Raw genomic sequence first — 25304 nt, forward strand, 5'->3', positions numbered from 1 at the left:
TCAGGGCACACAGCTAGGTGTCAGGACTCCTGGGTCCCATCTTGCAGCAGGAGAGCCCCTTGCCTGAGCTCCCTGCCTCCCAGCTGTAAACAAACCCGGTGTGATCCTGACCCACTCCCTCCCAGGGGCCGTTGGGAGGGTGAATTCTTTGGCACTGGGAGCATCTCCAGTGGCAGGCGCTGTGTGAGCGAAGCATTGTTACCTGCCTGGCTCGTAGCCCTCCTGTGCCCGGTGGTCTCTGCGTCTGCTCCCTTGCTCTCTGTGTCACTCTTTTGTGGCTATCGCTGTTGTTTATATGGCCGTGGAGAGGGGCCCATTGCACTGAGCGCTGCACAGACCCAGCGAGAGTCAGTCCCTGCCTCAGATCTACATGGAAAAGGCAAAGGCTGGGAGGAGAAACTGAGGCACATTGACTGTTCCCAGTGGGTCAGCAGCAGAGCTGGGACCAGTCACTGTCTGGAGTCCCATCCGGAGCCTGAACCAATAACCGTGTTGCTCCGGTGGATCTGCTGTGTCCGGCTTAGTTACCCACAGCTCTGTCTGCCCTGCAGTCCAGGTAGACAGACCTGCCCGAGCTTTACCCGCCTTAGCCTGGTGAAGATCAGCTGTGCCGCTGTGACCGCGTGGGCTGGCCCGGGACCCTGGGCACCTGCTCGCATTGCCCTGGCTCCTGGGTCGTCTTAGCCGCGCTGGCACAGGTGAGCCTGCCCATGCGTGTTGCCCCTCGGACGGATCTGGTGTTACGGTAGTGTCTGGGAGCCCCAATCCTGGACTGGGCCCCCCGTTGGGCCAGGCACTCTGTGGACACTAAGTATGACAAGAGACAGCCGGTGGAGATGGACAGACAGACAGACGGGGGAACAGTAGAGATAATGACTCTGCCAGTCCTCACAGCTTCTCTCTTCCTGAACCCCTGGGTTCCCCCCATTCCCCTTCATCCCCCCTAATGGGCTGCCACGCCCCCTCCTGCAGGACAAGCCGGCGGTGATCTCCCTGCAGAACCTGATCGTCCGGGACATCGCCAACCAGGAGAAGGGCATGTTCCTGATCAGCGCCACCCCGCCGGAGATGTACGAGGTCCACGCCGCCTCCCGCGACGACCGCAACACCTGGATGAAGATCATCCAGCAAACCGTCCGCCTGTGAGTGCCCCCGCCCTGCGGGAGAGGGAGAGGGAGGGACTCCGTCTGCCTCCGGTCCGGCACGGGCAGGATAAAAGCTTTACTATAGCTGCCGGCAAAGGGAGCCGCTTCTCCAGCTCAAGCGTCAGAGGCTGGGGCTTTTAGCACTAAAAGCTCCAGATTCTGGTTCCGCTGTTGGCCCAAGTGGGGATGCCCCGGGTGGGGCTTGTGTTCCGGGGGAGTCTCCCTGCGCTGGGGAAGGGGGTGAGCAGCGAGCGCTCCCTGTCTCCAGTGCGGGTGGGGCAGGGAGGTGTCAAAGGTATGGGGTGGGGAGGTGCCTGCAGCCCTGGGACCTCTGGGGGGTTGGGAGGGAGGAGTGGATAAGCTATCAGACTGCTACTGGGTGGCATGGGGGTGACCAACATGAGCAGCCAGTGGAGGGGTGAAGATGGCATCAGCGGGAAGGGGGTGCCCGTGGGGAAAGGTGGCGGGCGGGGGGCAGCCATCCCCATGCACTGGGTGCTATGGAGGGGGCACCGCTGGGGTGGATCTGTGGAGCGTCTGGCTGGGCAGACTAAGCCGGCTCTCATTCCTCGCTCTCAGGGAGAGTGCTGCGAGCTGGACCGGGCACGAAGGGAGCCGCGGTCCCTGGCGGACCAGGGGGGAGAGTGATCGTGACCCCCCCCCCCGGGGCGCGGGTGGAGCTCAAGCCCTTAGCGTCTGGGTGGTGCTTTGGGATCTGCAGTCAGAGGGTGCCGAGGGAGGGGGGCTGGGGATTTCTAGCCTGTGGCTCCAGCCCCTGACATGGCTGATCTGCTCTAGGTGCCCCAGTCGCCAGGATTTCCCCCTGATCGAGACCGAGAGCGAGGCCTCCCTGCGCAAGCTGAAAGGTAGGGGGTCGCCCTGCCCACACAGTGACTGCCCCCTCCTCACCGCCCGGTGTGTCCCCGGCAGTCACTGGCCCTTGTGTCCCACCCCACGCCATGCCACCCCAGCAGTCACCGCCAGTGTGCTCTGGCCCAGAAATAACCGACCCTCCCACCCCCACCCCGGCCCAGGCTGCCCTGCCAGCCCCCGTCATTCATCCCCCTCCCTTCTCATCTCCCCAGACCAGATGGCGCAGCGGGACCGGGAGATCACTGAGCTGCTGGAGGAGAAGGTGGGGCTGTTCGCGGAAATGCTCAGCCTGCAGAGCGGATGCGAGGACCCCCCAGCCTGCCCGACCCCCCGCAGCCTCTTCCGGGCCGAGTCATTGGACGGGCCCCGCGGAGAGAAGCTGCTCCATGAAGCCATCCGCGAAGGTACCCGATGCCACGGGACTAAACACCCCCCCACTCTCAGTGCCCTCCCTCCTGCAGGGCCAGCCTGCCAGATCTCCTGCCATAGCAGATCAGACCCCGGGCCCATCTAGCCTGGTATCTGGTCTCACACATTGATAGCACCAGCTGCTTCAGAGCAAGGGGCAAGGACTCCCTCTAGTGGACAGTTGTGGGATAATCTGCCTGCAATGGGTCTCCTCCAAACCTCTAATTAGGATGAGTTTTAAGGCCCAAAGCAGGAAGATTTCCCCTTCCCAGGGTTCATCTTTTGTCAGGGGTAGAACAGCCGGTGCTAACAGGGAGTGATCGGCCAAAACTTGCAGTCTGCATAGACCAGACAGACACAGGGTGGGAGGTCGCCCTGCTGTATCACACAGGGTGGGGAAAAAGGCATTTGTACTAATTCCCCATTTTACGGATGGGGAAACGGAGGCACAGAGCAGGGCAGTGACATGCCCAAGGTCACGCAGGGAGTCAGTGACAGAGCTGGGAATTGAACCCATGTGTCCTGAGTCCCGGTTTAGTGCCCATCCTCTCCCCAGCCCCATTGCTAGCAGACCCCAGGGCTGCAGGAGGATTCACGGTACCGAAGGATAGGGAATATCAGTGTCTTGCCAGCCCTACTTCACCATGCGTTTCTCCCCCAGTGGAGTGTTTGAAGGATCTCTTCGTGGGAGCCGTGAGGGACCGAGACCAGAACCACCCTGCTGATCCCGACGGCGGCTCCGGCTCCGACACCCCGAGTACGAGCTGAGGCCTCTCTTCCGATTTCTCCCCGCCCTGTCGGGGGCACTGCGGGCGCAATCTCGCCGCAGGGCCGGATGCTGCCCATGTAGACCCTGGAGCTGATCAGTGTTTTGTACTTGTGCCAGCTCCTTTTCTACTGTGTGTATCTTGCAAGATAGGAGAGGCCTCTAGAGCGAAGGACGGGAATGATTCACGGGCTGGAAAAACCTGCCTTGCAGTGAGATGCCTCAGGAGCTGCCCCTGCTCTTTGGGGGAAGCGAAATAGATGGAGGGCGATGGGGTTCCTATCCCAGGACCACCTCCAGGGCGGAGGAGATTTGTGATGGAGGAAGGGTGTCTAACCCAGCGGCCGAATGAGAGCCGATGGGTGGGAGCTGAAGGGAGACCTAGCTAGGAATGAAGTGCAGATTCTTAAGTGTGGGTCGTTAACCACTGGAACACCATGCCTAGGGATGTGGGCGATTCTCCACCCCTGGGGCCATGGCTACACTAGAAAGGCTTGTCAGTATAGCTGTGCTGGAGAGCTCCACTGGCCAATTCTCCTAGTGGGGGTCCCGCAAAAGGCATACACCATTTTCCCCAAACTGTCGGCAAACAGGCTTTTTGTACTGGTGTAACTGTGTCTACACATGGGTCTGTTGCTGGTTGCACTCTGGGTTGGGGATCGCACCTGGGACCGACCGCTCGGCCAGCGAAACCTGCAGTAGACCAGGCCTCAGTCTTTACATCAAAACCGGGGGTCTCTTCCTGAAAGGGCCTCTCCAGCCCGGCCAGATGCAGCCGTCCCTGGGTGAGGTTCTCGAGTATGCAGGAGGTCAGATTGGCTGATCACAATGGTCTCTTGACCCCTATGGGGGTGCTACCTAGCACAATCCACTAAAATTAGATGTAGCAAGGGCCGGGCCGCTCAGCACCTCCTGCATCGGTGACAAGCAGGTGGATTTCGGCCCAAGAAGGGGCTAGCACGGCCGGTCTCATCCGCTCACTCTTCTCTCCGCAGACAGCGAGACCAGCAGCCTCAACGGCTCCCTGGAGTTCTGCAGAGCTGACTCTGAACAGCGGGTAAGCCCCTTTCTGCCCCGGCAGGGCGCCAGTCCCAGTGGGTCCACCACGGCGGGGGGTGACAGCTAGCGCGAGGGGAAGCCGGGTTCCATTCCTGGTGCTGCATGAGCCACGTAGCCCTGGTGTGCCTCGGTTTCCCCATCTGTAAAACAGGGATGGCACGCTCCCTCCTGGGAAGCACGGGGCGGGGAGGCTGTTATACTCAACTTAGGCCTGTCTGTAGAGCCCTTGGCCGGCACATTACTGTCAGTGTCTCCATCCACACTGAGGACTGAACCGTCAACCTCCAGGCCTAAAGGTAGGAGCTACTATGGCTTGAGCTATGGAGCCAGTCCCCCCTGGCTTGGGCTGTAACAGATGCGTCTCCCCTGTAGATCAGCACAGAGGGGGGCCTGTAACACACACATTTACTTTAGGGGTACTGGCTGGCTGTGGGGGGCTTCACACGGCTAATCTCTGCCTTCTCTCTCTGTAGGACGGGAATGGTAACCAGCTGCAGCAGAAGGTACCCCATGAGGTAGGGGGGCTGGCGGCCTCTGGGTGGGGGTGGGTTTTATACAGCTGGAGGGAAGGGGTTAATAGGAATGGGGAGTCCTGGCTCTGCCCCCTGCACCCTGTAACTCGGTGTGTGTTTTCCAAACAGCTGTGCTGAGTGTGGGGATTTATGAGGAGGCAGAGTGTCCTAGTGGCTAGAGCCCTGGGCTGGGAGCCCTGGGTTCTGTTCCCAACTCTGCCACTGGCCTGCTGGGCCAGTCATTTGCCCTCCCTGTGCTTCAGTTTCCCCATCTGTAAAATGGGGATAATGATACTGAGCTCCTTTCTGAAGCCCTTTGAGATCTACGGCTAGAAAGAGCTGTTGATTTATTATTTATGTGGATTTATTGCTCTCTTCCTTCCCAGGAAGTGATTCACCGGCTCGTGGCACTCTACGCCCTCCTCCACGGCCTGCAGGTCTGTACCATCAAACCTCCCTCCCATCCCATATGCCCGCTGGCTGGGGGAACTTCGAGCTGTGCTCCCCACCAGCTGTAAAGCAAGGTTTTGGTTCCCTTTGGTGGGTGCAGTGGGATCCGTCCTAGTGGGGAGCTGAGGCATGTCCCTACGGGTGGGGGTGGGGTTCCCCTGTTGCTGCCTAGGTTTGTCATTAGGGCAGAGGGAGTCATAAAGCATAGAGGGTCATAGAGCATAGAGCTGCTGTAGCATGGAGGGAAGAGGGTAGGGGGACCCCTGGGGCAGGGCATGAGATGGGAGGGGGAGTCCTGGGGAGAGGGCTCTGAGAACCAGGTGCCAGGGATGGCGGTAGGAGCGGGGAGAATCGCTGCAGGGGGAGGGGTGGTGCGTGGAGCTCAGTGCAAACAGGGAGGCGTTCCAGGGCCGAGGGGTGCAGAGCTGGGCACGGGATGGGGTAGGAGACGTCCCCAGCGGGGAGGAGGCCCAGAGCCCCGGTGAAGGGGGCCGAAGGGCGAGGCACAGGGCCTGGGGACAGGGGCGCAGCTGTCCCTGGGGGGGCAGAGTACAGAGCTGCCACAGGTACAGAATGCGCGCGAGAGACCAGCGCTCATAGCAGGAGGTGGCCAGGGAGTTGCCGGAGCCGGGATCCCAGCCTAGGGGTCGCCCCTGCCCTCCCTGGGGCCTGTAGGTCCGGCTGAGCGTGGGGCCGCGGCAGCCCCAGTGACGCCCTCTCCCCTCCCCAGGCTGCCGTGGTGCAGCAGGACACCGCCCTGGAGCTGCACCTCTACGACGGGGGCGGCCGGCAGGAGAAGCCGCCTCGCGCCAACTCCCGCAAGGGGGCGCCGGGGGAGGCGGCCCGGGCCCCGGAGAAGCAGGCCACGGAGCTGGCGCTGCTGCAGAGGCAGCATGCCCTGCTCCAGGAGGAGCTGAGCCGTTGTCACCAGCTGTGCCAGGAGAAGGCGCAGGAGGCCGGGGCGCTGGAGGCGCGGCTGCGGGAGAGCGAGCGGGAGCGGGCCCAGCTGGAGCGCCAGGCGGAGGAGGCCCGCACGCAGGTGGCCGCGCTGCGGCCGGAAGGGGGCGCTGCCGAGGCGGTGTGGGTCCGGAAGCGGGGGGAGCCTCGGAGGCGGAGCCTGCCCGCGGGGGACGCCCTGTATCTCAGCTTCACCCCGCCCCAGGTAGGGTTACCCACAATGCACGGCGGCGGCGGGTGCGGGGAAGCGTTGCGAGCCCCCTGCTCGAGGCCTGGCAGCTGGGCTGGGGGGGTCGGGGGCGCGGCGGCAGGGAGCCCCTCAGTCACCGGTTCGACTCCCCGCTGGGTCGGGAGTAACCCAGCGGCGGGGCATTTGTGGGTCTCCGCTCCGGGGGCAGCAAAAGGGTGGCGCAAGCTGGTCCCTGGCAGGGCGGGGCTGGGGCGGGGGGTCGCCCTGCTGTATCAACCAATGGGGCCTGCTGTCCGCAGGGCTCTCGACCCCAGCCAAGCAATTCACACGCCGCCCTTCCCAGCCGTGCTGCCCCCATGCTGAAAGGGGGAGGCGGCCAGGAGCCTTCTCTGGGGTTTCTCTCTGCTGGAGACTCAGCACCTGCCCCCAGCACAGGGCACCTCTGGTTCCTGGCGCCCACGGTCAGTCTGTGCGGTGTCCCAGACAGCGAGGGCGGGAGGAGGATGTAAAAAGCCCTGGGTGCAGTTTGATTTGGGGCTGGAAAAAAAAACCTCACATCCTTTTAAAAAAAAAAAATTATATAAATCCCACAACCCCATTGTACCTGCTTCTTAGCCCCCGGCCCAGGGCAAGGTCGCCCCCTGCACCGCCCCCTCCAGATCCTTGGCAGGGTCCCTCCCCTCGGGAGCCCGGGGCGCAAGGATCCTCCCGTCTTTTGGCACAAAACCCGTGGAGTGCTTGGCCCTCCTGTTCCTAGAGCGGCCCTGCTGTCCTGCCCCGGTTCAACCTGGCTTCGTTTGGAGGGGGTGGGGCTGGAAGCCATGCCCACTCCGCGGGGCGCTCTGTCCCCCTCTAGTGATGGCTGGGCCACACACCCATGTCAAGGAGGCTGCCCTGCCTTGGCTCTCCCAGTTCAGCCGCTAAGTCCCGTGTTCGATCCCCGCTGCCGATGACGCCCCCAGGGCCGCGGCGTTGCTTTCACATGACTCCTCTTTTCCCTCTCTGCAGCAGAGCCGAGGGAGCAACCACGGGAGCCTGTTGCCAAGTGACCATCCCTTAGGCGACGGCCCCGCCCAGCTGCAGGAGGGCGACGAGGACTTGGAGGCGCTGTCTGAGGATGAGGGCACGGCCAGCCATCCGTCTCCGCCTCCCAGCCCTCGAGGTCAGTGTGGCGATGTCACTCTCTAGAGGCCACCCCCAGCCGTGGCAACAGCCAGCTATTAATGCACCAGCACGCTTCGCTCAAGTGCAGGAGTTTGCGCTCTCGGTGCGGGAGGCGCTGGGATTGATCCTGCCCCGGGCCTGTGGACGTAGGGGACCATTTCGTCCCTGTGCAACTTAGCAGGAGCTTTGGGGCTTCAGGACAGCGAGGTTGCCTAGGGTCCGATGTGGAAATGGGTGAATGAGATGGGGGGACGGGACCTGTCCTGCACTGGGCAGTCTCTGGTGTCCCTAAGCATTACAATGGAACACCCAATTCCCCGACCCTTCTCCAGAATGGCGCATCTGGGAGTCAGGACGCCTGGGTTCTGTTCCCAGCCTTGGGAAGGGGGAGGATTTAGTGGCTCAAGCAGGAGGGGCTGGAAGTCAGGAGTCCTGGGATCTGGGTGACCTTGGCCAAGTCCTCCCCCCACTTGTGCCTCAGTTTCCTTGTCTGGACAATGGGGCCGAATGATGCCATGCCCCTAGTGCAGACTTGGTGCTCTGGGGAGGGGGTGTTAGTCTGTGCATTAATGACGTCTTGGTGCATGAACTCATCAATTGGGGTGTTCGGTTCCTTGCAGATTTTTCAAGGATGCAGGACATTCCAGAGGAGGTGGAGAGCAGCCAGGAGATCAAGGACGGGGAGGGCGGTTCCTTGGACAGCTAGAGAGGGGCACCGACCCCCCTACCCCTCTGCCCACCCATTGCCAAGGGGTTGACGCTGCTGCCACAGACTTCCCTGGCCAAAAGAGGGAAGAGAGCCTGGGAAAAACTGCACCAAATACAAACCAAATCGTGGAGGGGGAGCAGGACCATGGCCCGGTTCCCAAGCTGCCCCAGGACATTGGGCTTATGGGATGTTTTTTAACTCTTTGATCCACAGTTCCTTTTTTATTCCTTCCCCTGGGGAGGGGGTGGCCAGTTTGCCGCGGCTTCCCGAGCGGATTAATTTATTTATTTAGTTTGTCGGGGCGGGAGGGACTGGAAGGGTTTGGATTATTTGCCGTCCCTGGCTGGGAGCTGATCAGATCTTGGGAGGAAGCCACAGGTGTCTGATATCCAGGACAAACATTCATTTCCCCTGGCTGGTTCGGTCAGATGCCAGCTGGATGAGTCCTCCCGTCTGGGTCCATTCTCTGTGACGTTGCACGAAGCTCACACTAGATGCGCCTGTGCGAATACACGCACAAGCCAACACTATAGGGGCCTCCTGGCAGGTTGAGGTGAAGGGTTTAACCCTTCTGCTGTGGTGCCCAGCAGCAATGTCTGGAAGATCCAGCAATCAAGAAGGATGTCCCAGGCTCTGAATTGGTTAATTATGCAAGATGTTGCTCACCCCAGTTGACTCGGAGTTGCCATTGAGCCAGGATAAGTGCGAGCCACTCTGGGGAAGAGCCACACTGTGTGTAACGTGAGGGAGGGAGCAAGGAAATGACCTCCTGCTGTAGCCTTGTCTGTTTTCAATGCTCTCGAACAGCTGCCGGGCAGCGTCCCTTAAAGATACAACGAATGGCCCTAAATAGCATCTCTGGGTATTTATAAGCAGTGGTTCTACTGGCCCTTTAAAAGAAACGATTAAACCTAAAAGAGGCTCATAAATGTGATGTTTAAAGGGGCGGGGTGGGGGGCGGGGGAAGGAGTTGGAAATGAGGGAGATCTCATCAGGGTTCAGCCCTTTCCCAGATTTTTTTGGAGTGAGGGAGCACTGTTCCCTGTCCTGGCACTTCCCTGCCCGCCCCCTGAAAAACAGATGAACGTGAGCATTCCCCAAATCCCAAGGCTTCCCAGATGTTGCTCCCTGCCTGCCGACGTGTGAGTATCCAGCAACTCCAGCAAAGGGATCTGGGGTGTGTCAGAGGGCAGCAGAGAAGCAGGTGGCAGGTTTGTACCAAAGCTGGAGTTCTTTGTAATTAAATAGAATTAAAAAAAGAAAAAAAAAAGATAGGGGAAAAAAACCAGTTTGGGGCTCTGATATTTCCCAGAGGGATGATTGACTTTGGGGTGTTGCCATTTTCCAGGGGTCCTCACTGGAGCCCTCCCTTAAAGGAGTCTGATGTACGGGTAGCACAGACCATCAGCCCGCTGATAAAATGCGGCCGCCTTATTACATTTCATTTTGCGGGGGAAAGGGGGGAGGACTCCAGAATAGATCTGTAGACCCATTAGGAACCACTGCAACATCTTGGCCTTTGTGTTTAAAATATTCAGCAGATCTACTCCAGCCGGCTGGATCTTAGGAGGAAAACCGGGATTGGCGCATGCTGAAATAGTCCCAGAAGGTTTGGGTTTTTAAAAAGTCTGACCACAGAAAATCTTCTTTTTTTTTAAACACCTGCTGGCCAATAAAGCCTATTAATAGAAACCTTTAGCCAGAGATGTTGCCGCAAGGGAGGAATTTTTTTTAATTAACGCCAAAAAAACACGGAGTTTTAATTGGTTTATTGTTTCCTGTTGATTTAACTGTATTAAAAAAAATAATTAAAAAAATCAACCCCCCCCGTGTGTGTGTGTGTGTGTGTGCTGGATTCACTCGAGTCAAAACAATCTCTTCAAGAGAAATCTCTCCTGAATTTTTAACTGGTGTCTTGGTTGCTTACACGATTCAGGAGGCTGGTAGTGTTGCCAGCTATGATCCTGCAAAGAGGAGCCTCCAACGAGCTCATCGGCAAATGGAAAGTGGGCGGGTGCTTTTCAGCCGTTGCTGTATTTGGCAGCCCAGCGTTCTGCGTGAGGCGGTGCCGGTGGGAGTGCTGTAGGGCATGGGGGGAGGAGGGGGCACGCTGGGTCCGTGCTGACCCCAGTTAGGGTGACCAGATGCTAAATACAAAATATCGGGACCGCCGCCGGCGAAGAAAGAAGTACCTGCCCCCGAAGCCCGTCTGCGACTGAAGGACCCGCTGCCGAAGTGCCGCCGAAGACCTGGACATGCTGGGTGAGTGTAACAATTGAAAAAGCGCTCCCCCGGCCTGTCACCGCTGCCTAGGGGGGAAAAAATTGCGCCCGAAACAAAATATCGGGACAAATGGTGTCCCGATTGTACTTCGTTTGGGACGCAGGACAAACTGCTGTACTGCAGGGAGTGAGTCCGTGCTGACCCCTGGGTGGCAGTAGGGGGCGCTGTACTGCGGGGAGTGAGTCCGTGCTGACCCCCATGTGGCACTAGGGGGCGCTGTACTGCGGGGAGTGAGTCCGTGCTGACCCCCATGTGGCACTAGGGGGCCCTGTACTGCGGGGAGTGAGTTCGTGCTGACCCCCGTGTGGCACTAGGGGGCGCTGTACTGCGGGGAGTGAGTCCGTGCTGACCCCCGTGTGGCACTAGGGGGCGCTGTACTGCGGGGAGTGAGTCCGTGCTGACCCCCGTGTGGCACTAGGGGGCGCTGTACTGCGGGGAGTGAGTCCGTGCTGACCCCCGGGTGGCAGTAGGGGGCGCTGTACTGCGGGGAGTGAGTCCGTGCTGACCCCCGGGTGGCATAGGGGGCGCTGTACTGTGGGGAGTGAGTCTGTGCTGACCCCTGGGTGGCAGTAGGGGGCGCTGTACTGCAGGGAACAGTATCTGAGATCCAGGCCCCGAGTGACTGTATTGTTGTGGAGTGGACGTGTTATCTAGAATCCAGTTTATAAGGCTGGGACAGTAATGGAGGGAGGGGGAGGGGGAGATTTGGGGATGAAAAGTCCAAACTGCAGGAGGTTTGTATTGAATATAAGATGTTTCCAGTTTCATTTGGGGAGGGGTTGCAGCCCTCTGGTTTTCCATGGACTTTTTTTGTTTTTTAAGCCAGAAGCGTCCACAGCAACCCCTTGTCTGGCCCATGCTACTCGGACACTCAAAGCCTGTCCCATAACCTGGCTGGGAGGGGCTAACGAGCCACCCCGGGACTTCCTTCTGGAGGTCACACAGGGCATTCTGCACAGGTTCCACTTTGCAGCTCTGACATCATCTCCCAGCAGGGGACTGGACTGGTCAGTTGGTCGGGGGGCAGGGTCCAGCGAGGCTGCTGGACCCACAGCAACCCTGTGGTTCTCTCTGGTGTCTAGTGTCACAGCTTGGGGCAGGGCTCAGCTGTCCCGGGAGGAGCCGGCTGCTGTCTGCCCCGTGGAATCCAGGAAGAGTCAGCTCACCCGCTGATGCAGTGATTTGCTTTGGTGCCCTGGGCTACCCGTGCATGGCTCTTGCTCTCCCCCCGAGTGACTAGCCCATGGATGGGTCAGCTACAGGCTGTGATCCTGCTCCAAGCTCCAGGGGGTCAGTCCTTGCAGGCCACCCAGCCATGGGTCATCCTTCTGCTTTCCCGGGGTTAAAATCTGGTTGAGGCCAGATCCTCTTCACTTCCCACCGGCAGCTGAAGTCTCTGTTTACGGGTCTGATCCTTGTTCCAAGAGCAAACTCTTCATGAGTTTGTGACGACAGAGGCCGGGGGGGGGAGATTTTTGTAATGTTAAACTTCCCACCTGCCAGAGAGACTCCGCCGCCCGTTGGCGCAGGAGCTGGGCTCTTTGAAGCACGGTTCCTGGCGCTCCGGCTGCTAGTGCCGGTAACAGACCACCCAGGGCTAGCGTGGAGGGGGGAAAGGGGACAGGAGCGCTAATATGTCGGGGAGTCAAAAGGCTTAGGGAGGGAGCTTGGGAAAAGAACCAGATGTTGCTGAAGTATAAACAGCGAGCAGCGCGGCCTCTTTCCATGTCTTTTGCCTCCCTTGCAGTTTGCTTGGATGAAAGCATCACTCGCTGAGACAAGGGCCCTACTGCCTGAGGGGCTGAAGCGACCACGGGTCTGAGGGACAGTCCTTGCCCCGCAGAGCTTGCCATAGACATGAAGACAGACAACGGCTGGGAGAGTGGCCAATTACTCTCCCCGCTTTACAGACTGGGAGGCCAAGAGAAATTAAGGCCAGATTTCTCCAGCCTTAAATCTCTAGCAAACCCGACTAGAAAGAGGGAGGGGAAGAAGCCAAGCCCGGGGAAGGGTCAATACACCAACAGCCTGCATCAGTGGGGAAACATAAAGAAGGTCGGGTCTCTACGGCCAGACCCCTCTCTGTGGGGGGCTGGTAACACAGGAGACGACCGATTAGGTCTGGTTGGGAGACTCTTGTCTAAAGCCCCTTTCCACGGTTCTGGCAGTGCAAAGTGGGCACAAATTCCCTTTAAACTCCCTCTAAGGTCCCCTGGCATGGCCTGAGCAGTGGAAAGGGGCATCAGCATAACTGAGAATCAGGCCCTATTGGTTTTAAATGCATAGAATTGTATATTGACGCGATATCTCTAACAAAGGGCCTGCATCGCGTGACTACGTCCTGGCGTTAATGCCATCAAACGGGGCTGCTCCCTCCAGCGTGCTCTGTTCAATGCCAGATCCCAGAGGCAGACCTGTCTTCCTCTAGGACATCCCCCCGCCTCACACACACACACACATCTTCTGGGGGCGGCTTCTGTCTTCTTCCTTCAGCCTCGGGGTATTGGACTCTCACCTGCGTCGTTTTCCAGCCTGGCTTTACATGCCCAAGCCAGCGGGGCCGGCGCTGCCTTGTTGTGGGTGTAACTCTGAGCATGTCTCAAACCTACGCATTCCTCCCAGAGTCTGTCCGGTCTCACGTGACTGCTGATGTCATAATACCCCATTGTCCCCCCGGACAGGCTCCCCGGAGTGTGGCCGGGTGGCAGGTTTCCATGCTGGGTTACAAGGGCCTACAGGTGGAATGAAGGATGAGCTGCCCCTCATGCCAGAAATACGCATGGGGCTGCACTTACGAAAGGCTGCGCCCCATCAGACCCATCCGGGTACAGTGCGACAATGCGGAGAAAGGGGGAGGCAGCAAGCCCCATAGAAGTGTGTCCCTTATAAACCCCATAGGAACCCCTAAGGGATCCAGGGGGGAGGCTTAGCTGCTGGTGTGACCCACAGATCAGGGTGTGTTGCTGGTCCCTGAGCCAGAGCCGGTTAGGGAGCTTTAGCTCAAGTTGTGGAGATTTGTGCTCTACAGGTCACCGGTTCAATCCCTGGTGTTGGGCAAGAGGGTGGGTGGAATTCCCACGATCCAGTGAAGTTGCAGTTAACCACGGGGAATGGCCGCTGCTCCAGATTCAGTGTCTAGCAGCAAGGATGGAAAGTTAGTCCCCGCCAGGGGCTGCACCATAGCCGCTGCATGAGATGAATTTTTGCAGGTCTCGGTCCACTTAATGCAAAAGCATTCGCATCCCAAATGAGCCACCCTGTCCATTGGCCCGGCCTGGCCCCTGCATGGGAGTGTCTGGGTGGGGGTGACAGTCCCGGAGCATCCTGCTGGGGAGGTGAGCACTGGAGGGTAGGATTGAGGCATGCTGGCAGGGGGCAGCGCATGGTGTGGAGGGGGCTGCCCCGGTCTGCCATCTCTAGGGTTGCCACCCCAACCCCTCTCCCAGGCAGGAGCCCCAGTGAGTTCTTAAAAAGATGGGTGCCCTGCAAGCGTCTAACCCTAGATTCTCTCCTGTTCTCTTATGACCACAAGCTGCCCCCTCCGGTGCCGCTGGTGCCCGTGGCCCAGAGGCCCCTTGGCCAGCAGGACTGGTACCATGGCTCGCTCCCCAGACAGGAGGCTCAGGCCTTGCTGACCAGCGAGGGGGATTTCTTGGTCCGCGCAAGCCAGGGACGGCCAGGAGCCCATGTCCTGTCTGCACTGGCTGGAGGACAGTGCAGGCATTTCATCATCCAGTGCCGGAAGGTGAGGAGCTCCGTGGGGAGGGGACGTGACGGTGAGCCCCGCAGGCTGTGCATGCCAGCCCGCCGCAGGGCTAATCGCCTCGAGGCAGTGGCTACAGCCAGCATCCGGTCCCCAGGAGTGCTGCCTGGCCACCGAGGACACATGGACATTGGCGGAAGGTGCTGTCACATGGTAGTCTGGTGGGAGGGCCGTTCTCATGCTTGCTCGTGTAGTTGAATTGATCTCTCTGAATCAAGACACTTAGTTCTCTGGGCGTCCCTCCAGCAGTCACTGGCTGGACTTGCAGCGCCAAAGAGGAACAGGCTTTGGCTTCTATTTCCGGCTGAGACTGTGGGCAAGTCACTAGACCTCTTTGTGCCTCAGTTTCCCCATCTGTAAAATGGCGATGCTGATTTGCTGGCCCCATCGTGCAGCCAGCGCTCTGCAAAGGGGGCCTTAGTATAAAGGAGAATCAGGCTCCAAATCTTTCCAGCGTAGACCGAAGGACGCTATGCAAATGTAGGGTTTTGTAACCAATCAGTGGCTACCTGGGGGCTTCGCAGCTGTTGCCGCTCAGAAGTGCACAGCAGCAGTGGGGCTGGAACTCAGAGCCACCTGGTCCAGAAGCACGGCCCCCTGCTATGGGAGAATCCCCACTGGCTGGGAGCAGTACAGGGCCTGTAACGCACACAGTAGAGTTCTGATTCATTCCAGCAGAGGGCAGTGCACACGCTCTCGCTCACTCAAGGCAGCTGATTCCCTGCTCCCTCCCATGGTTTTTAAAATTTGGGGACCCCCCCCCAGAGGGGGACTCATCCAACCTGGCCGCTACACTCCCCTTGTCTATCAGCTGCAATGGCAACTTCTGTGCCAATCAGCTGACTTTCCCCCTCCCCTGCTCACTCTGTACTGATCTAGGCTCTTCTGCAGGGCAGGTACCAGTTTGAGCCTGGAGAGGTGGGGGCGCCCACCATCCCCTCGCTCATCCACCACCACCTGCAATCACGCCAGGTGCTCACCACGAAGTGCCCGTTCGTCCTGCGGAACCCGGTCGCCAAGGTAAGCCAGCTGCCCTGCTGCATGTCCGGGACCCCCAGACAGGTGAGGGTGTGGGGTATGGCAGAGATCCAGTGGGGGCTTGCAATGGGAGAAGGGGGCCTGGGACAGGGGCAGTAACAAAGGGTTAACCTCTGCTCCACTCCCCCCCTTGGCGGGCATGGGGCCCCCATGGGTAAGGTTATAAGAGTGGGTGCGAAAATCAGCTTGGATGGAAAATTTTGGGCCGGCCCCAGAATCTGGCCCATTTCTCTGTGTTTGCTCCAACCCTCGTCAGTCCCCATTGTCCCATGGGGCCCGATCCCATCCCCACAGTCAATGAGGGGACTTCGCCCCTGAGCAGGATCAGCCCCACCACGCAAGCTATCAGTGCTGTGGTCTCCAGTCCTTGTTGTCCGGTGCCTTGTTCTTTTGTAGGCCCAATGGGACCTGAGCCATGAAGACGTGGTGCTGGGGGAGCTTCTGGGCAGCGTAAGTGCCTCCGTTCTTGGCTGTTAACAATGTACTGCTCCAAGCAGGAAGCCTGATGTGAATTGTGGACAGGGCAGCCCTGATCCCCCTCCCATCCTCTGAACCCCTCGGTCCCAGCTCAGAGCACCCTCCTGCACACCAAACCCCTCAACCCCAGCCCCAACCCCAGAGTTCGCACCCCCAGCTGGAGCCCGCACCCCTGCCCCCGCACTCCACCCTCCCTGCCCCAGGCCAGAGCCCCCTCCCGCACCCTGAACTCCTCATTTCTGGCCCACCCCAGAGCCCGCACCCCTAGTCAGAACCCTCACCCCCCCGCACCCCAATCCCAATTTCTTGAGCATTCATGGCCCGCCATACAATTTCCATACCCAGATGTGGCCCTCAGGCCAAAAAGTTTCCCCACCCCTGCGCTATACTCAGCACTGATAAGGCCTCAAGTGGAGTACTGTGTTGGGTTCCACATACCACATTTCGGGAAAGACGTGGAAAAAATGGAAGTAAATCCAAAGGAGAGCAACAAAAAGGATTTAAAGGATTAAAAAACATGGTCTATGAGGGAAAATTGAAAAAATTGGGGTTGTTTTGTCTGGAGAAGATTGAGGGTTGACATGACAACAGTCTTCAAGGACATAGAAGGTTGTTATAAAGAAGAGGGTGATAAATTGTTCTCCTTAACCACTGAGGACAGGACAAGAAATAACGGGCTTAAATTGGAGCAAGAGAGATTTTTCAGAGTAGTTAAGTACTAGAACAAATTAGCCGGGAGGTTGTGGAATCTCCGTCCTTGGAGGTTTTTAAGAGCAGGTTAGACAAACACTGGTCAGGGTTGGTCTAGATAATACTTAGCCCTGCCTCTGTGCAGGGGACTGGACCAGATGATCTCTCGAGGTCCCTTCTAGCCGAACATTTCTATGCTCTAGAGGGAACTATAAATGTATCTTCTCGTTGCCTCCGCCGTGTCTAGTAACATATGGACAAAATCCCTTGAAAAGTGACACCTCTCTGCGGTGTTTGTATCTGCCTTAGGCATTCACTTCCTAGTCCCTTTTGTTAGCTACGTCCTCAGCTCTGAGACAATGATGCTAACCACAGGGCAAGGTGAATATTTCATGCAGCAGCTGCCGTCCCATCTTTGTCCCGTGTTATGAAATCTGGATCTGATGGTTTCGTGCTGCTGCGTCCCGTAAAAGGCTCTCAGAGCAGTGATGAGGGGCGGTGGGTCTAGGGGGCTGGAGAGTGGATAGGAGTGTAATGTGCCTTGCTAAGGGAAGGGGAGGAAAGGACAATGATAGGAAGAGTCTGTGGTGCCTGTCTGAGTCAGCAGCAGTGGACATCTGGATCATACATCATAATCCCTAGTTCTTACCTAGCACTTTTCATCATTAGAATGCCCCGCACTTGGCAAAGGAGGCGGATACCATTATTCCCATTTTGCAGATGGGGAAACTGAGACCTAGAGAGGGGAAGTGACTTGCCCAAGGTCACCCTTGTGGCAGAGCTTGGAATAGCACCCGGATCCCCCTGACTCCCCGTCCAGTGCTCTATCCGCTAGGACACACAGCCGCTGAGCTGTAAGATTTGTTGTGAGGCGCTGTGATTGGCATCTCAGGTGCAGCCTTGACGTCGTTGGGAGCTCAGTGGCCTCTGCAAAATGAGCTGGCGGATCTCGGGATGATGTTTGCAGGATGGGTCCGCAGCATAAAAAACCCACCTGTGCTGTGGGCCCCGCTTCACTTGTAGCCTCAAAAGCGAAAGCAAGGAGAAGTGCCCAGATACCACGGTGATGGGCTCTGTCTAGGAACCTGCATAGAACAGAAGGGGCCATACTCTCCTTTAATCCCTAGAGGGGAATCCTTCCCAGCAAGGGCACATTGGCAGGGGTTCGTCGTGCCAGGCAGATAGAAAGCACTCCAGGCTTCAAAGCTTGCAGGCTGAAACCCTGACATAGTTTGAGGGGAAGGAGTTGGGTGCACAGCCCCTTTAAATTTCAAAGGACTCCGGCGGTGGGTGGAGACAGCTGCCCTTTTGTTCTGGCAGTGGCTGCAGCATGTTGCCAAGTGTGGGGTGCACACACTGTGCTCTCTCTATGGAGAGGCTAGGGCTGATTTCCCTTTTGCATCTTCCCCCCGACCGCTGTTTCTCCATCCCCAGGGGAATTTCGGGGAGGTGTATAGCGGCCGCCTGTCGTATGACAACACCCCCGTGGCTGTGAAAACCTGCAGAGAGCACCTGGCCCCGGAGACGAAGCACAAATTCCTCATGGAAGCCAGGTCAGCCAGCAATGGGGTCTGACGGACCAATGGGCGACGGTCCCGCCCTGTCGGCTCAGGGGCTCATCCCTCTGCTCCTTCCTGTTTCGAAGGATCCTGAGGTGCTACAGCCACCCGAACGTCGTCCGGATTATTGGCGTGTGTGCCCGGAAGCAGCCTGTCTTCATCGTCATGGAGCTGGTGTCCGGTGAGCAGGAGAACTCTCTGCATAACAGCATGCCCTGCGTGTCTGCCTGTGACCTCAGTGCCCCTTGCGTCCTGGGTGCAATGTCAGGCCTGCTGCAACACGGTTGGGAATGTCACCACCTGGGGGTCGCGGCCTGAAGTCCATGCATGCCCTATTTCCTGTGCAAAACCTAGTGAAAGCGGCAGTTGAGTTTGACTGCAGGTTGAAATCCCGCCATAGCTGGTGAGTGGGCGTGAGGGGCTTGGATCATCTGGGTCTTTTGTTCTTTCGTTCTCTCTCTCCCCGCACCTAGGTGGGGATTTCTTATCGTTCCTCCGCTCCGAGGGGAGCCGCCTCTGGATTCCAGACCTCATCCACTTTGCAGTTCAGGCAGCAGCGGGGATGGCCTATCTGGAGAGCAACGGTTGCATCCACAGGTATGGATGAGACCCCCCCCTTGCAGCACCTGCCGGGAGGCTAAGGTGACACCCCAGGCACCCAGAGGGTTAACGGTTGCCCCGAAGAGTGAACAAAGTCCAGCACTAAGGTTCTGTGTCTAGCTCCCCTGCTGGCCAGTCCTGCCTGTTGCATCCAGGCAGCGCCACCCAGCCAGCGCCAGGCTGCGTCTAGCCCTCCGTCCTCTCCCCGCAGGGACCTGGCAGCCAGGAACTGCCTGGTGGGGGAAGGTAACGTGTTGAAGATCAGCGACTTCGGCATGTCGCGGCAGGAGGCCAACGGCGTCTACGCCTCCCAGGGAGGAATGAAGCACATTCCCATCAAGTGGACGGCGCCGGAGGCTCTGAGATACGGTCAGGGGCGCGGGAACAGCTCGCTCCTCGCTGAGATTTTACGGCGGTTGGGGCAGGAGGAAGGGTCCAGGGTCCAGGAAGGTCTGGGGCAGGGGAGGCTGGTCAAGGCCAACAACACACCCCCCTATTAGGGTTTGAGGGGACGGTAGCAATTTTTCTCCTGGGTTTGTCTGGTATCAGCTGGACACCGGAGGATGCTCTGGTGCAGAGCACACTCATCCACCCTCCCCGGTGTGACCTCACTGGTGAAGGCAGGATGCCCTCAGGCCGGGGTGGGCCCATGCAGTTTGGGAAGTACCGGTACTTTTCTCGTTCAGGACGACACCACTGGAGTGTCCTGTATTCTGGGGACGCGGTGGTGGCTTACCCTAGCCTCACAGGTAACCCTGCTGATCATGTGACAAAGGGCTACGGGATCCGGCCCCCTTCACTAACGTCCCCCGTGTGGGTTGATGGCAGGCCGGTACTCGACGGAGAGCGACGTCTGGAGCTACGGGGTCCTGCTGTGGGAGATCTTCAGCCTGGGGGCCGCCCCCTATCCCGGCATGTCGAACCAGCAGGTGGTGAGCCAGGTGGAGCGAGGCAAGTAGCGCGAGCTGGTGTTTATCACAGCCCAGGTCCTGGGCAAGGGGCGCAAGGTGGTGGGTGGCCACGTGTTTCAGGCTCAGGAGGCCAGGTTCAGTTCCTGGCTCTGCTGCAATACCTCTGTCCCGTACATAGGGCTAGTTCCTGCCCTAGTCCCCAGCCCCCCGCAGAGCTACCGGCCCCCATGTCTCCAGCTTCTCTTGCCTTGGCAGGTTTCCGCATGCGAGCTCCTAAGCGCTGCCCGGTGGAAGTTTACGACGTGATGCTGAGGTGCTGGGAAGCCAGTCCCAGCCTGCGCCCCAAGTTCAGCGCCATCCAGCAGGAGATGACGCAGCTCGGCTGGAACTCGGAGTGACCACGGGCCTCCACTTCCCCTTTGTAATATGTATCCACCCTCCCCCCGAAATAATCTATATAAACCCTCTCAGTACCTTTGCTCTAGGCCTTCCCCCCTGGCCCTTCACCCTCTATACTTGGAACTTGGCTTCTAGATGGGCTGGTGCTTTGAGCCCACTTTAAATATTTCCGTTACGTCCCGCCGTTAACCAATCAGAGCTCCTCTGCCAAATGATTGGCTGCGGCGCAGGACAAAATGATTCCCCCGTGAGCCGATTGGACAGGCTAGGCACCCGCTCTGCTTCCCGATTGGCTCATCAGTGAGGAACGTTGGTGATTTTTCTTGCCCTGAACTTCAGCCGTTGTCTCCACTTCTGAAGGAGAGTTTAAACCCACAAGGGCTGAGCAATGGGGCATGCGGCACATGGGTGGAGACGTTCCGAATGCAGGTAACAATGCGACAGCAGTTGGGCCAGTGCAGGCCTGGGCGCTGCTTCGTTGTCTTCCATGAAGTCCTGGTCACTGATGCTTTGGTCTGGGTTTGGCCTGTGAATTTAACGGTCCTGTGAAAATCGGACTCCAGCATAGGTTCACCTTCATGAACGAGGCCCCTCCCCTACTCCCGAGGCCCTGCCCTTGCTCTGCCCCCTCCCCGCCTCTTCCTGCCCTGGCTCTAACCCCTCCCCTGAGATCCCCGCCCTGCTGCTCGCTGCTTTCCACCCTTCCCCACGTGCCTTCCCCAGCCTCCAAACAGCTGGGACCCGTGGGGGCTGAGCACCCGCTATTTCTCCCCCGTGGGTGCTTGAGTCCCGGAGGCCCCATGGAGATGATGCCTATAGATCCAAGGGCTGTCTAGCCCAGTGTCCGGTCTGTGGCCTTGGCCAGCCCCACCCGCTTGAGAGAAAAGTGCAAGAACCCTGCCGTAGGAATAACCTTCCCCTGCAGAAATCTCCCCTTTTCCCACAGTTGTTAGAGGCTGGTTTATGCACTGACACAGAAAGGTTTATAGCCCTTCCGATCTCTTGATGTTTAGTACGAGCTATAATACCTCTGCTTCCAGTCCTGCATTTCTGTGATTTATACGGCTAATGAGACCATACAATTTCCAGAGGTCGGCGAGTCCATCCCCACACTCTGCGGCAGGATTAAATATACCTAGACCATCTGGCTTCCTCTTTGGAATCCTGCGAACTGCACGACCTCAACGATCCATTGTGGCAATGAGTTCCTCAGGCTTAACGGTGCGATACATGAAAAAACCACACAGCTTCGTATCAGTTTTTGAATCTTATCGGGAACACCTGATCCAAATCCTTCCCCCCACCCCCAACAATGCTGGGAATGTTTGGCTCTGAACAGGCTAATCTCTAGTCAAGATCCACCTTCTTGTCTGGCAAAGATAAGAGGCTGGGTGATGGTAGAATCATAGAAATGTGGTGCTAGAAGAAACCTCGAGAGATCATCTTGTCCTGCCCCATGTGCTAAGGCAGGACCAAGTAAACCTAGCCCTAGATCATCCCTGACAGGTGTTCGTCCCACCTCCAAGGATGGGGTTTCAACCACCTCCCTAGATAACCTATTCAGGTCTTGCTGGTCCTCGTCAGAGGTTGTTTGTAGGGGGAAAACACTGGGAATAAACGAAGTGTGTAATGCAGTGACCAGAGTCAGCGAGGGAGTAATGTGGAGGATGAGTGTTTAAAGCTCCAGATATGTGATAGTTAAATAGAAAGAGGAAATTAAAAATCCTTGTGCAGCCGAGCAAAAGCAGAACAATTAGAAAAACATGCACAGTCCAAATGACACTCATTACAGGCCATGATGTGCAGCCAGGTGTGTTTGGCCAGGCAGGAGCGAGATAAGGCCCTGGCTGTCGTTTTTGTGGCCCATTTAGCAAGCGTGTTGATTTACACCTGATTTATAGTGCTTTGTAAATGCTAACGGCTCAGGGCACAGGCTTGCCAGAGTTTATCTCTCAAGCGGTAGCACTGAAGGGAAAGCTGATCTCTCCACGCCCTGTTGTGGGATTCCACCCACCCCCCCCCCCCCCCCGAGTCATGCCCTCCAGAGACAGAGCCCCGAGGATGGGAGCAGCATCTCTCCATATCCAGGCCTGTCTCCTAACCCCCAGGCGTGCTGGATGTGTGTTGCCCTCAGAAGGCCTAAGCCTGGAAGTGGCGCAGACCGATAATTCCCTGGTGTGTCGTCCTCCATCTAACCTGTTATGATAAAGGGGTCAGAGCAGCCGGATCTGCACAGGGCTGGTAGTCCTGGAGCCCTCGCCCTGTGTCTGGCTGATGTCTGGGCTGGATGGGGGTGCCCTGCCTCCTGGATATTTTTTTTCATTCAGTTTAATGAGCTCTGATCGCTGCAGAGAGGCAGAATCCCAGGCTCGAAGGCAGGCACTGGGCTGCATGGCCTAGCGGACTGAGCACTGGACTGGGACAGAGGACACACTCCTGTGGCAACCACTGCCTCTCCCCGGCCTCTGTCCCTCCCCGCCCTTTGTCTTGAGCCCCATGTGACAGATGCTGGTCAGTTGATGCCCGGCTGGAACGTGCCCAGATCCCATAGTGATGGGCATGGTGAAAGGCTGATAAAGTTGGCGGGAGCTGGCCGGTCGCTGCACTGCCATGGCTAGAAGGTGCAGTTTGAGATGGTCACCATGTGCGTGGGCATCTCTAGCAGCAGAGGGACCAGGTAGCGTGAGGCCTGGGTGTGACCTCCCCTGGTTTGTCACTTTCCCTCCCTACCCCGCCTGGAAAAAGCAAAGCCGGTGGGAATCCTGCAGCTCTCCCAGCACCATTTGCTCATCGGCAGGCCCTGCTGGGCCCTGCAAATAGCCTGAAGCGAGACCCTCCTGCAGGCCAATGTCCTCTGATTCCGTGGAGAAGTTGGACTGGACTCCACTGCTGCGGGTCCCTGCACTCGCCCCCACCCTCTCCTTCTGGGCCGTCTAGCTTCTCAACAGCTCACAAGTCACTTCTCTGCCTCCCCTCCACCCCAACCAGCCGTGGCTTGAACAGAGAGTGGCTCCTCCAGCCCTGGCAATCGGGGAGAGCCTATGGCACTAGAAGGGCCCTACGTTCCCCATGCACCCACATGAAACCCCAGCACTCCTGTCCTGCATCCTCTGCTCCTGGCTGCGCATCTCGCTGGGCTTCCAGTGTGGGGCAGAGAGAAATACATCTCCCAGCCCCTAGGGCCTCCACCCTCCGGCTGTTCTGCAGCGTCTCTAGTTCGCCCACCCCTTCGCTCCCCCAGCTGTTCTGCAGCGTTGCCCACCCAAGATTTTGCACATTATCCATCTTACCCACCTAAGCTCGGGGCTGTAGCAACCCCCTGCAAGGAGAACCTCAGGAGACTCTGACCCTCAGAGAGTGGGCAGCAACCTGGCCCCTCCTGCGTCACCACAGTCACTCAGGCAGCCCCTGGGATGATGCACCCGCCTCCCGTCTCCCCGTCCAGCGACTTTAATTAAGACACAGCCGAGGCGCTGGCTGTAGGCGGCTCTGCCATGAAACCCTGGCACGCTCTCCAGGGCGAGAGGCCACCAGCACTCCTGCAGTGCAACAATAATCAGCCCCACAGACAGGCTCCTCTTATCTCACGGCTGTGTTGATCTAAGGCCCTTGTCAATGAGGAACAGCTGATTACGGGAGTGAAGGCTGCAGATGGTGCTAGATTGCACTGCCTATCAATGGCCCTTTGATAAACACCCTGCTGGACTGAGCCTCCTGGGCACAGGTTCGAATCCAGTTTCGCCAGCGGCCTGCTTACACCAGCGCTGAGTTCTAAGCGTGGATGTGAGCGAGCCAGCTGGGCTCCAAGCCCCTGCTTGTTAGAGGGGAGCTATTGCCCAAGGCTCTTTCCATCCTCTCGATTGATTCGGGTTAAGGGTCGGCTGTGAGGTGGCTTTACGATGAGCCAGGTCCTCCGAAGCCTTGCCAGCTCCTCCAGGGAAAGCGAGGCTGTGGTAAAGGAAAAGCATGGCCGTCTGGAAAGGGTTAATGGGTCCCACAGCTGTTCGGGCTGGAATACGAAAGGAAGGGGCAGCTGCGTGGAAGCGGGCTAGGGGGGAAGATGTGGTTCTTCCCTTTCTGGCTGGTTAAAGCCCCAGGGAATTACGCTCTAGCACTTCACCGTTGGTTTGCAGTGTTGCCGTCTCTCGTGATGTGTGGTGCGAAGCTTGAAGCTCCAGCTCCTGGAGTCCCGTGACTAGGGAAGAATTTCATCTTAAACACAGCACTTGAGACCCCAACGCCTGGCACTTTAATTTCATCTGGCAGCATGCCAGCAGCTCAGCATCTCTACAGAACACCAGGATGGCTGGCAGCCTCATGGGGAGGCCGGTGACCACACGGGGCGTGGCGTGCGAGCGCCCCACCTCCAGGGCAGGGTTGAGCCCTGCTGGCCGAGCAGTAGCATGGAGGTGGGGAGGAGGAGCTATTGCTGCTGTCGGCCATGTATGGCGCTGGGGGGGGAGGGGTCTGAGCGTTGGCCTGGGAGCCAGGAATCCAGGGTCCCACAAGAAGTTGTTGGCTGAGCTGGGAAGTGAACCCACATCTCCAGGCCAAGGCCAAGATCATCCTTCCTCCTTGAAGTGCTGCCTCCAGTTCCCCTGATGTGAAGAGAATGGTCTAGTGGTTAGAGCAGGGCAGGACTGAGAGTCAGGCCTCGTGGGCTCAATGCTTCTCTGCCACAGCATCCCTGCCCTGCTCCGTGCCTCAGTTTCCCCACCTGTAAAATGGATATAATAACCTCCCTCCTAAGGGCGGTGTGAGGCTAAACTCACTAATGCCAGCCAGAGAGCCTGAGATGCTGTGGAAAGGCAGAGGATTGTGGGTTGCAGGCAGGGGTGAAAGTAAGTCTAGGGACTTACCAGTACGGGGCTGGGGCCCCCAAAAGGGGCGGGGCCGGGGGAGGTCAGAGCCAGCCGCCGCTTCCCCAGGGCTCCGGCAGCAGGGCTCTGGCAGCAATTTAAAGGGCCGGGGGCTCTAGCCGCTGCTGGGAGCCTCAGGCCCTGAAAATTGCTCCTGGGGAAGCCGATCCACCCCGGGGCGCACCGGCTTACTTTCACCTCTGGTAGCAGGGCCGTACTCGTATGAATAGGACAGGAAGTTTCCCAGCCCTTTACAAACATTGATAAAAATGTGTTCCTTGCTCTAACGAGCTCGTCCTTTTAAAAAAGGCAAGACAAGATACCAAGGAGCAGAGGCCAGATCCTCGGCTGGTGTAGCTCCATCTGAGTCAATGGGGCTATGCCAGTTCATACTAGCTGTGGGCCTGGCCTATATTTTAATGTAATGCTTGGAGATGTCTGCTGTCACTAAGGCCTATTTCAACAGCGCTCGGTAAAATTCATAGAATCTCA

At 58.2% G+C, this 25304-nt stretch overlaps 2 protein-coding genes across 6 annotated transcripts in view; both read left to right on the forward strand.

Annotated features, from left to right (window-relative positions):
- ARHGEF2 (Rho/Rac guanine nucleotide exchange factor 2) overlaps positions 1-10059 on the forward strand; it is a 132048-nt gene extending 121989 nt beyond the window's left edge. For 4 of the 5 annotated variants that reach the window (XM_037882859.2, XM_043535535.1, XM_037882861.2 and 1 more), the window contains 10 exons: positions 973-1142; positions 1944-2011; positions 2231-2422; positions 3088-3183; positions 4188-4249; positions 4725-4766; positions 5150-5200; positions 5944-6375; positions 7369-7522; positions 8145-10059. In XM_037882859.2, coding sequence (XP_037738787.1) covers positions 973-1142; positions 1944-2011; positions 2231-2422; positions 3088-3183; positions 4188-4249; positions 4725-4766; positions 5150-5200; positions 5944-6375; positions 7369-7522; positions 8145-8230 — 1353 coding nt within the window. In that variant the 3' untranslated portion in view covers positions 8231-10059. The remainder of the gene's footprint in view (positions 1-972; positions 1143-1943; positions 2012-2230; positions 2423-3087; positions 3184-4187; positions 4250-4724; positions 4767-5149; positions 5201-5943; positions 6376-7368; positions 7523-8144) is intronic. The other variant, XM_043535534.1, reaches the window with a different exon arrangement.
- A 331-nt stretch (positions 10060-10390) lies between these two features.
- LOC102935469 (tyrosine-protein kinase Fer-like) lies at positions 10391-24814 on the forward strand (the record flags this gene model as incomplete). Its single annotated transcript, XM_043535574.1, has 9 exons — positions 10391-10495; positions 14049-14261; positions 15171-15299; positions 15714-15767; positions 17919-18037; positions 18130-18224; positions 18517-18640; positions 18855-19012; positions 19472-24814. Coding segments are annotated over 9 exons (1128 nt in total), but the record flags the coding sequence as incomplete, so codon positions are not given.
- Positions 24815-25304: the final 490 nt, after the last annotated feature.

The sequence above is a fragment of the Chelonia mydas genome, chromosome 24 (genome assembly GCF_015237465.2).
Source record: "Chelonia mydas isolate rCheMyd1 chromosome 24, rCheMyd1.pri.v2, whole genome shotgun sequence".
Classification (NCBI taxonomy): Eukaryota; Metazoa; Chordata; order Testudines; family Cheloniidae; genus Chelonia; species Chelonia mydas.